The sequence below is a fragment of the Puntigrus tetrazona genome, chromosome 25, assembly GCF_018831695.1.
Source record: "Puntigrus tetrazona isolate hp1 chromosome 25, ASM1883169v1, whole genome shotgun sequence".
NCBI classification, from domain to species: domain Eukaryota; kingdom Metazoa; phylum Chordata; class Actinopteri; order Cypriniformes; family Cyprinidae; genus Puntigrus; species Puntigrus tetrazona.
The window spans coordinates 2,165,165-2,177,584 of NC_056723.1; the positions used below are offsets into that span (position 1 = coordinate 2,165,165).

The 12,420-nt window shown below is 37.8% G+C and overlaps 1 protein-coding gene across 6 annotated transcripts in view; it reads left to right on the forward strand.

The window, feature by feature from the left end:
* Nucleotides 1-12,420, forward strand: part of LOC122331048 (neogenin) — a 106,871-nt gene that overhangs the window by 34,821 nt on the left and 59,630 nt on the right. For all 6 annotated transcript variants that reach the window (XM_043228478.1, XM_043228483.1, XM_043228480.1 and 3 more), the window contains exon 2: nt 2,303-2,620. In XM_043228478.1, coding sequence (XP_043084413.1) covers nt 2,303-2,620 — 318 coding nt within the window. The remainder of the gene's footprint in view (nt 1-2,302; nt 2,621-12,420) is intronic.

Consider the following 12,420-nt stretch of genomic DNA (forward strand, 5'->3'; position numbering starts at 1 on the left):
TTTTAGTTCTGCCGAATGATTGTTTGTCACCAGAATTTGGTGACGGGTTTGTTTTCTTAGGTTTGTAATAGTAAGCGTTTAAAGTTCTGCTGATGGCTACTTACCCATGAAGGGCCCTAGAGCGGGTGAATCCCCGCTTGTATCTCCACCTCGAGCGTCATTGTGTTTCCTTTCAAGCTCGTCTCTGCGCCCCTCGTGTGTATTCCCACAATGCAACAGTTTGTCAAACCGAAGCCCGTCACGGTCCGTTAGGGGGAGGAAGGAAATAGCATGTGACACTTTAACTGATTTCCTTGATTTTGTTTTTGTATCTCTGCCGTTTTTTTTCATCCGTAGGCCGCTTCTCGTTCTCTTTCGGTCTTTGAACGTGTCAGTATCTCTCTCTTCCGCTCTCATTCACCACTGTGCCATTTCCCTGGAGAGCCCTTGCCCCTTTCTGAGAGGTCTCGCTGACTGAGGCGGTTTTCAAGTGGGTTTTCCTCAAAGTGTGCAGACTAAGGCTAACAGCTTATACTTATCAACCCAGCAGCCTCGTTTTCTGGCCGTCTCGGGGCTTCTGGGTCAAGGATGCATCACTGTTGCCCTCCAACAGCAATTCTGGACTCCATCCGATTACTCACAGCCAGCCCGTGACAAACATCCAAAGCCGCAAACAGGGGCGCGCTTGGCCACGTTAGTCCAAATGTTTCCCAGCTGGCTCCACTACAATTAGCCTGCGACTGTGGCTTTCCTATGCATCGCCCGCTCCCTTTTAAGAGAAATGCAAGTCAATTCTAAAATTCTGTTGAAGCTAGATGCATTGTTAGTTTTTCGTCTAGCATTAAAGTGGCGAGGTTCTCGCCTACGCCTCTCAGGCGAAAAACCGCATTTCTAGGACCGGATTAGCTTGCGCGACAAGCAAGCGGTGAACGCATTAGCTTCCGTCTCAGATTGTTATGTGTTCCGCGCTTCGTGTCGAACATGAGAAGCTTGTCATCTCCTACGTAATTAAAGTACGAAGCAGCTTGCTTGCTACGTGGTGGAAAGTCTCGCCGTAATTGTTTTTCCCACAACACCACCGGTGCAGATAATTGGCCATTAGTGCTGTCTGAACAATGCGGGTTGGTGGCTGAACGCCGTTATGTTTTTTAATTATACGTCACTATAAACGTCAGGCAATTATGTCGGTTTATAACTTTTCCCAGAAGTGTTTCGCTTTAGCCGTTTCGCAGCGGAAAGGTGAGGGACTGTAACCCATGAATGTTTCAGAATGAAAATCACTTAGCCAACAATAGAGCGTGATGAAAGCTGTAATCATGTGTTTTTGAGAGTATCATTTCAAGTTTTACGATGGCTTTTTTTCGTCGCTTGCAACCAGTGTCGCTTCAAGACTCCGATATAAGTGTGCTTTCGATACAGAGGATGGTCTGAATCTTCGAATCCGGTCATAAAAGTGGAATTTACTGCACAAGGCAAATTAAGACATTTGCTAACTTTTTGAATTAATAAACCAAAAGTAGGTTAGCCACCTTAATATGAACACAAGCGTAATCTCTAGAACGGCTCTGAGAGTTACTTCATGAGCATTTTCGGTTTATTTTGAGAATAACTATCATTGTAGTATTATTGTGTATAAATAGAAACATCGTCACAGCAACCAGTCAAAATAAAAGTTTGGTTTAACTTGAAGAAACTGTGATGGAAATATATTACTGAAAGTTATAGTAGTGCTTGTACTACTAGTACTACTAATAAAATGTATTTACGTTTTATTATAATTTATTTAGCTGAAAAATGTAAGTGCACAGCAATGTATTTCTAAAAACGGCAATGGATAAAATCTTGCTCAATGGAGTATTAAATGGAATCCAGAAAACTAATTGCTAAACCAAATTAGGTCAAAATAAAACTTAATTTGAATTCATTGTTTCAATATTAATTTAACTGTTTAAACAAATGATTAATGGAGTGCAAATGGGAAAAAAAATGAATCCAGAAAATAAATAAATAAATACATGAAAGGGAGAGAATGACAAAAATAAATTTTTGAAATTTTCCAAATTCCATGTCGTTCCAACCCCATTAGATTAAAAAAAATGTGTTAGTTTTTAATAAAACGAGTTGTTTCCGTTTCTTCGTTGAAAGTCTCCCTAGACATTCAGCAGGTTTTATTTAAAATATCTATTAGCATTTCAAAGGTTTCTTTGTGCGTTTCGGAACCTCCGTTTTTAAGTCAACTGCCCCTTTAAATGCTAAAGTGCTTCTCATTCAGTCTGTGAATCCTTTAAAGCATTCTTCTCTCTCTCTCTCTCTCCCTCCTCAGGTTCTGGTATTCGAGGTTTTACCCCGTTCAGGTTCTCAGTCGAACCCGTCGACACGCTGGCCGTTCGCGGCCTCCCCGCTGTCCTGAACTGCTCGGCCGCTAGCGACGCTCCGGTGAGGGTGGAATGGAAGAAGGACGGGACGTTCCTGAACCTGGTGGCTGACGACCGGAAGCGGCAGCTAGCGGACGGGTCTTTGCTCATCAGTACGGTGGTCCACTCCAAACACAATAAGCCTGATGAAGGGGTGTACCAGTGCGTGGCCACCATCGACAATCTGGGCACCATCAGCAGCCGGACGGCACGACTCACAGTGGCAGGTATGAGATTCACCGATCGCTTGTTGGGCCTCGCGCGCTGAAATATGCCTTTTTTGTTTAGATTTTCTTCATATTCATCACTCTTTCCTATCAAAATGCTTGTTATGGATGCAAAAAAAAAGCTGAAACTCGAACCATTTTTTTGGAACTCGAACCAGTTGGAGGCAGGGTGTACATTTTTTTAAAGGTGTCTGTGTCAGAAATGCCGGACCTTTAAGCTCACTCTACTCTATCAAATTTGATATGCAGAACTCTGAAGTAGATCAACCAAGACGACATGTCTTTTGTCTTCAGAGATTTTTAGTTTTTTGGTCAAGTAAAAGGCCTTTGAGTAGAATAGTCACCTTGTGGTTGTGGTTCATGTTGTTTTGCTGTGAAAAAGGCTGTGCAAATAACCCCAAGAACGACTTTTATATTGTTAGTAATATTTAAAGATGTTTACTTGCTAGACTGAAGCTCTTGAGGAATGTTTATTTGTTCATTTTGGCCATAGTAATACCAGCATCTGCACCAAATTGCAATTTGGGCCTCTAAATTAAACTTTTTTTTTTTTTCTCCTTATTCTCACAATTTTGTACTAATATAAGCCTGATGTATCAAATATGATACTCAAAAAAGAAAACTTATCAAATCTAGATCTATTTTATCAACAAACAAAAAAAAGTCTTTTTTTTTGTGAAATATTATTGCAATTTAATGTTTTCTATTTTATTATACTTTTTTAAAATTTTATATATTTTCCTCTGACTAAAGCTGGATATTTCAGCAATATTGTTTAAAAAAAATCTATTTTGAGCAAATGCTGTTCTTTCGACTTTCGTGTTCATCAAAGAATCAAAGAAAAGATTATCACATGTTCCAAAAAACAATATAAAGCGGTCCTAACGCTCATTATGAATCGGCATATTAGAATGATTTCTGAAGGATCCGGTGACACGGAAGCAATAAGTAATATTTCAAAATTTGTGATCGAATAAATACAGCCTTGATGAGCAGAAGAGACTCCCTTACAAAACATAAAAAAGTTTTGAAAAGATTTGATGTATTGTGCTATTACTTATACTTAATCCATATTTTTTTAAATTCTAAAAGGATGTTTTTATAGGGTTATTATAGTCTGAAGCACACGCAAATGGCAAGATGTTTCTCAAAACTCAGATTGTATTTCTCTCGGCCCGTTGGGAGCGTCGTTCTGTCAGAGTTCAGAGTTTTTCTTAGCAGAACGCGGGTCCAGCTTCACGCTATGCTACGAATCTAACAGCAGGATTAGTGTGTGTTTGAACAGCAGGGTGAGATCTCAGCCAGGCCTTCACAGTTTGCTCTGACTGGAGCCTCCGCTTCCTTCACAGACGCCCAGCGGAGCTCTCTCGCTATTTGCTAGTTTAACTTCTGGAGGAAACGCAGTTGTGCTAAGAGATTCCAACGGGAAGAGCCAGGATTGGTGCGATGCAGTTTGTGTAGCGTCCCGCAAGATGCTTCCAGAGCTCAGCGGCTGCGGTTTTAAACGGTTCGTTCGAGCATCAACTCCTTGGATGTTTCTTCCGAAGTTCCTCAGAAGACAATAAAAGGTTGTCGTACAATAAGAGTACGGGTATAGATCGGTGGAATTGTTTATATAAGCGCGGATCTGTCGGTGTGTGAAGAATTCAGGGAGAAATATTGGACTTTTGATTTGCAGACTTTAGCATCTAAATAAATCTTTTCTGAAATCTTAGACGAGACGCTTCGGTTTAACGGCAAGGAGCAGACTTTTTGCAACGTTATTGAATCTGTGAGAAATAATTGAGGCGTTTGTGATTTATTTTTAGTAGGGTAAATGGTGTGTGCTCTTGCTCTTTTTGTAGCGTGTGTGTGAATCTAATTTACAGGCTATAAAGTTGGTATGATTCTGCAGCTCTGTGCTGTATTGATCTGTGCTGGAGTGTAATGTATTGATCTGGGTGCCGCTGGAATCTGCAGACCTTAAAAAGCTGTAAAACTTTGCAAACACCGTTGAATAAGAAACGTTTGCAGGGTTACAGTATGTTACTGTGCTGAGTGCAGCAGTATTGATTTGATGGGAGCTTCTGATTGGTTCGGTGCTCACTGGGGCATGGTTAAAGATGACATGGTGCTCACTGGGGCATGGTTAAAGATGACATATATATATATATATATATATATAAGAATATATAATATAGAATATAAATAAATATATAATATATATATATATATATATATATATATATATATATATATATATATATATATATATATATATATACAGTGTGTGTATATATATATATATATATATATATATATATATATATATATATATATATATATATATATATATATATATATATATATATATATATATATATATATATATATATATATGTATATATATATATATATATATATATATATATATATATATATATATATATATATATATATATATATATATATATATATATATATGTATATATGTATGTGTATATATAGAGTGTGTATAGAGATATAGATTTTTTCATGTGCATTTATTTAATTTTTTTTCCCCATTTTAATTTCTTTTAGTACACCAAGTTAAACTAAACCGATAACGTTAGGTTTTTTTCATTTATTTGTGTGTATATCCTTTTTTTATATTCTATTTTATGATTTTTCGTGTTGATCCAAACCTGCAATTTTTGGAGAAGAACGATTTGAAGAACGATCAGACTGCTTTTTCTTTATAATGCAAGCGAAGCTCCAAAATGGCCAGTCTTTTGAGCAGTGTCATTATTTACTTATAATCTCGCTCCGTATGGGTTTGAAGCAACACAAAGTTGCTGTTTATCCCTTTTAAGTTTCCTTTCTGCGCCGATCTTACTGCCTTAAATGCGATGTCTGTCCTCCCCTTCCATTACAGGGCTTCTCACTGACAGAAACGGCGAGCTTCGCTTCAGGTTTTTGGAGGGAAACGCTCTTTTAACTCCATATAAAGCGTTCGACATGTGCAGTTCACACGTTTGATAGTTCCTCACCTTTTTCCGCCCGTCTCTCCGGCCTTCGGGGAAAACTCGTCCTAAAACACCAGCGTTCCGCCTTTATTCTCAAACAAAACTCTGTCTCTTTTCATTTCTCCAGTCGTCAGGTGCTTTCTCTGTGAAATCTCTGAGATCTGGCCTCCGTATGCTGCCGGCAGAAATAAAGGATGCTTTTCTGAGCTCGGGATGAGGAATGACGCGTTCGGGCTTTCAGAGCGGGAGAATTAGCATCAGTGCATTATGCTACATTAAGACTCGGAAGAGCTTTTCTATTTCCTTTTGTGTTTGGAGTTTAATGCCTGTCAGTTGCGTGTTTGTGCTGTGGCTGACCCCTGACAGCAAGAACAGATTACTGGATTTGAGTTTTCTGAAGAAAATGAGAGCCTGTGTTTTAATGATGTGCTGGGTGGTTGCTTGGGATAGCTTTTTTTTTTTTTGGTGCTTTTATGTGCATGCAGGCGCAATAAAATCATTATTATCGATAAAATAATTGTCGATTTATTCCACTAAAATTGAGTTGTTCGCATTTACATTGCATCACGTGCATACCGTTTCTCGAAGCAACCGCATGCCATATTTTTAGATGAAAATGAACAAAAAGCACTAAAACTAAACAAACTAAAAGCAAAAACGTGTGACTTTTCTGTAGCGTCAAGCCTCAAATGTGAACTGTACACCGTATTGGCATCTCCTTTATATAATATGCATAGTGCTATACTAAAATTAAAATGAAAACAATGCAGAAACCCTTAAGATGTAGAAGAACGCAGCACGTTTTTGAACGATTCATGTAATTGCGCCATCCGTGATTGTAATGGTCCTATTGACTCTTTTGTTGCATCACTGTTCGTTTACATATGCAGTGTTTTATAGGGAACTTCTATGAGGTCTCTTAGTGCTAATCTGGGAGTAGATATGCCTCCGATTCTTTCCTTGTTGTGCATCTGTAGTTGAAAAATAGCGCTTGCATACTCCAAAAGGAATCATTACTTGTGCCTCAGGAGTTAGCGATCTACATTTGAGTGATGCTCGAACGTGATGAAGTCTTATTAACCCATCGGCTCAACCTATAAAGATGCATTTTGAGTGATTTGAAGGGCTTTTGGAGGTAAGACGTTGTTGTAGCAGAGCACTGGAACACACACACACACACACACACACACGAGCATGCGTTTAAGTGCCTTGTCCGTGTTTTCAGATCTAGCCGGCGGTTCACTGCAAGGAGACTTGAGGAATCCCTGGGGTCGTTGCACTGAAAGTTCAGGGCAGCCTGGTTGAGGAACACACGCAGTATTTCAATTCAACGCTTTTCACAGTTCACAGGAGATCATTTAAAGCAAGAAGGCGCTCGTTCTGACAGTTTGCTAACATTTATTTCATATGTTAATGGCGGTTTCATTCAGTCATTCATTGCGGCGGGAAAAAGAGTGTGACACTCCAATGCCATCGGAGCGTCTCTCTTCTCTTTACGCACACGCACAAATGCTCTTTCTCTTGTTTTTTTTTTGTTTTTTTTGTTCCTTTAAAGACAGAACAATGACTCCGGGTTCATGCTACCACAACAATCTATAAATATATACTAAACAGAGGTGCTTTTATGCAAAAAATTAAGTAAAGAGTTGCATTCGAGCAGGTAAACATATATATATATATATATATATATATATATATATATATATATATATATATATATATATATATATATATAAAAATGTATATAAAAATATATATATATATGTGTGTGTGTATGTGTGTATATATATATATATATATATATATAATAAAAATGTATAAAAAAAATATATATATATATGTGTGTGTGTGTGTGTGTGTGTGTGTATATGTGTGTGTATATAAAATATATAATAATAATATATATATGTATATATATATATATATATATATATATATATATATATATATATATATATATATATATATATATATATATATATATATATATTGGGTTTAAAAAGTGACCTGACTGGTTTTTCCACTAAAGACCTGAAGAGATACGTACCGTCTCTGCTGTGTTTATGGAATAGCAACCGTAAAATTAAACAAGACAGAAATGCATTATGGGAGCTGACGGAGGCGCCCCGGGCCAGGCAGGAAGAGACTGAGCTGCTACTTTTGCTGACGATTTATGAAGTAAATTTTCTTTTAAAGCCGGTTAGTCCAACTTACAGCTCCGTGCCCCGAAAACTTCCCTAAAAACTACAGAAGGGCTGTTTCCTAAACATAACCGCTCTGCCACACTCTCGTAAACTTGATTCCTTCGGTGGGGGGTGGAAAGTTGATTATTCGTATCCGCAGGTGCTTGGCCTGGCGAACCCGAGCGTCTGTTGGATTATTTGTGCTTTTTTATGTGGAAGAAAGGCTTGGAGAGCAGAATGTAACTGAGCTGAGACTGTTTGTGACTGGCCATTTATGCGTAGATCAACATGTATAGAAAATAAAGGCAATATTGCAATTTCGAGCCTGTTTGAGTTTGTTTTGAAATTCAAACCCGTTTGAAATACTACTTCTGTTGAACACAAAATAAGCCGTTCTGAATAATGGGAATGAACACACAGTTGCTGGAAGCCATTGACTTCTATAGTCTGGGGAAACTATACACTATGGAAATCAATGGCTACCAGCGACTGTTTGACCCAAATTCTGTAGCATGTCGTCTTTTGTGTTCAACAGAAGAAAAGAAGCTCGTACTCGTGACTTGAGATCGAGTAAGTGATAAAAATGTATTTATTTATCGCCGAAATATCCCTTGAATTATTCAGTTAAGTGTCATTATAAAAATATTTGACCCCACAGTTCCATAATTGGCCAGTTTAAAAATAGTCATGCAAAAATAAAACACTTTTTATCAAAAGCAAATTACTAGGACACTAGGGCTGGACCATATGGCCAAAATTTTTATCACATACTTCCTAATTATATGATTCAGATAGCGATATGAACAGTATTTTTAAAAAGCCTCTTAAAAACAACATATCTGAAAAATTAATTTGCCGTGTCTGTGAAACCTCCTCGTATAGAACTATAATATTATAGAAATAAGAATGGAGATTGATTCCCAGGCTCACCTTATTAACATCTTCAACTTCTCGTTACATGGACTGATTATTCTTGAGATTGAAACGAAAGCGTGTCAGCCAAAGATCAAGAATCTGAAAAGTGCTCCGAGCTGCAGAAAGCATAAAAGATGGAGGAATAACGAAAACGCATGTTGCTGGAAGATGCTGATCGATTCTCTGCCAGCAGGGGGCTCTTCTGGAGCGGCAGAAACGCTTGATCCACTTTAAATGTTGACTAGCGTATATAGAAGTCCTCGAGCGAGACGCATTGATTTGAGAAAGCGTATATGAGATATTAAGATTTGTCCTCGTTCGGATGATTATGAACGTGTTGCTGCTGTGTTCTAATTACGTTTACTTGTTGTTTTTGTTTTCGTGAGCGTAGCAATGTGCTTAGCAGAGCTAGGCTGTCCTGGATGTGTCTGCCAGAGCTTTGTCTCGAGGAGGGCGTTTTGAGTTCGACTAGCCAAGAAACGACGAAGAAACCTCTTGAAGGAGTTTCGTGCTCGGCGATCATCTCCGTCAGGCCGTGAGAAATGTTTTCTCTTACCACGTCGTGTGTCTCTTACTCTCACACACAACGGCTCTAATGTATGCCCGTATTTATCCTCCTCCCATAAAGTTCCTCTCTCTTTCCTTTCATTAAGTTCTACAGCTTCACATCAAAGTCTTGCCGAGGCGCAGTAAGTCGCGTCTGACTGCGCTCCACGTTTTACTGGGAATTCAATCAAACCTAACGTTTCTCGTTTACGCGATTTACGAGTGGACTCAAATTAGTCGTGAACGATCCAGGTTCCTCCGCATCTTTCTGATGTGTATTTTTGGACGCTTTCTCTTCTTCTGTAAAAGCTAGCGTCACTTTGAGCGCGTCTGCGTGTGGGATTGCTTTCATGTGCGTCAAGCGCACCTCTATGATTCCTCAAAAAGCGTCTCGGGCCGTTTGTAGTCCTCACATTCTTTGTCCCAGATGTTCTGATCCTCGTGTAGACTGTAGATGACTTTTGATACAATGTGGGAAAAAGTCCATTTTGTGGGATATTTTGTGTTTTGTAACCCGTTTTTTCGCGCCCCGGAATACACCGAAAAGGTTTGGGATAACACTGAACTCCAACCGAGGCGTTTTCCTTGTTTCTCTGACCTTCGAATGTTCCCGAGCCGTTTAAATCAGTGTACCTGCTTCTGTTTTCACCTCCCACACAGGTAGGAGAAGATTGAGGTCATAAATGAGCACGGCTGATGTCATAAGGTCGTGAGGGACCTCGGCCGTTTCCCGATTGGTGGGATTTGACGGGTCCCTGATGCGTGATTGGTTGAGAAGCGTTGTTCGTGGAGGTGTTTTTCGCCGAGCCCGTTCAGCTCAATAAAGCTCTACTCCGTTAAAGCTGATTAAATGAGTTGGGCCTGATTGTTTATCGAGAGCTATCGGTCTGGCCGCTGGGATTCCCGTGGGTGTGTTGAGCTCACGGCGATGTGCTCCAGAGGAGGGAGGCAGATTGAGTCAGGAAAACTCAGACGACTCGAGGTAATTGTGTTCCATAAAGTGTGTTTAACGGTTTGATGGTTTTAGATGCTCTCTAGTCTTAGATAAACCGCCTACAGATCTGAACTCTTATACTACAGCGGCTAAACTTAAGGTGGACTTGTTCCGTTATTCTTGACCCCTTAATGGTATTCTTCCAATTTTGAATTGAATTTTATTTTGTATTTATTGTTAAAATGTTAATGCTTTATTTTATTTAGAGCTTGTTATTTTCATTTAAAATTTTTTCATCCTTTCTTATTATTTTGTATTTAATTAATAATTTGTACATTTTTATAAAAAAATGTAATAGTTTTTATTATTATTATTATTTATTTTATACTCTCTTTTGTATATTAATTTGTTTTATTTTTACTAAAATTTTCACAAAAAGCTTTTTTTAATCATTTCATTTTACATAAGTATTTGTGGTCTAGGGTCGCATTTTGTATTTTATATTTATTTGATATAAAAAAATTAAATAATGATTTAGCCTAAAACCCAGTTGACCCTTATATTTTCAATGGATAAGAAAGATTAAAAGAAATAATAAATAATTGATGTTTAGTTTCGTATGATAGGAGAATATTTAAGGGTGGAATCTAAGGGTGCAAAAAAAAAAAAATCAAAAAAAAGTTGTTGTTTTTACTTAACCTGATGATTTTGGCATAAAAGAAAAATCTAAACACATACTCTTATTTAATTTTTTTGTTCGTTTTGGTACTTTGGTACTCTGCCAGCTCATTTGTAAGTGGAGTGACTGATCCTGAAACAGGAATACATTAACTTCCGGTTGAAGCAGACACATGTGACCTTTATCATCGGTGGTCTCGTCTCACCCGGCGTTTATCAGAGCCGAACACGAGCTCACCTCAGCCTGCTCGTCTCCGCAGCGATCTGAGTGACCTGTGTGCAGTCGTCTGGAGATGATCGCTGACCTTTTGTAAGATCTGGCCTGTCAGCGGCCTCCATCATGGAGTTTAATGATGACTGGATGATCTCTCCACCTCGTGTTCTCCATCGTCCTTGACTTCCCGCTGTGTCACCACTTTAATGAGTTCACCTTCAGACCTGCAAGTATTATGCATCATGTCAGTCTGGTTCTGGCCCGTCCCATTTAATTGGGTGTGTTATTGAGATATGAAAATGGTAAAAGCTGTGCTGTTTTATTTTTCAATAACTTTGTTAGTGTGTGCGAGTATATATATTTAAGCGGTGTTAAACTATTAATCGTGATGAAAGCTTTTGTTACATAATGTGTGTGTACTGTGTAGGTTTAGTATGTGTGCATATATAAATATAAACACATAAAAAAAAAATGACATATATTAAATGTTTATATGTAATTATACATGTTAATTTTTTCAAAACATATGCTGTATGCGTGTCTCATTATATATAATATACACAGTACAACAAAAACTTGATCTTTTGACAGCACTAATATATCCGTTTAAAATCATTTTATTTTGTAATCTTTAATTTTAATTTTTTTATTTTATTTAATTTTATTTTAAAAATACATTTTATTTTTTATCTTCTGTCATGATTCAAATATATATATATATATATATATATATATATATATATATATTTATTTTTTATTTATTTATTTATTTATTTATTTTCTATATTTAATTTAATCAAAAGTTTTCATTGACACATTTTGTTTACCAACCTTCATCAAAGTAGCAGTATTACTGAATTACGGTCCATCTGGACTGAACAGAGAGTTTGGCCATTCATAGTAGTTCTAGCTAGTAAATGAATCTGAAAGGTGAAAGAAAATTCATTATGAATCAAAAATGACCCTTTTGACGTGTAGTCTTCCTGCATTCATTATGGTGCTGTGCTTTTCCACAAAAGCTTTTCTAGACCCGAACTCATCCTGAGTGCCTACAGCTACACCGTGTACTTCATCTGGCTTCAGCTAATGCATCTGGATTTTTTAAAATGAACACCACTCTGCTTTCTGCATTAACTGCGTTCTCTGCTTTCCCCATTAACACTGGAAGTGAACTGATGCTGGCTCTGTGACTCCATTAACACCTTCAGTAAACATAGCGTATATGTCATTACTCTGCGGTCATTACACAGTCACTAAAATATTAAAGATTAACACAGTCACGTTATGCCGGAGATCATCGGCTCACGTGTGAAAGGAGTCGTTTCGCACGCACGTATTTACATCTT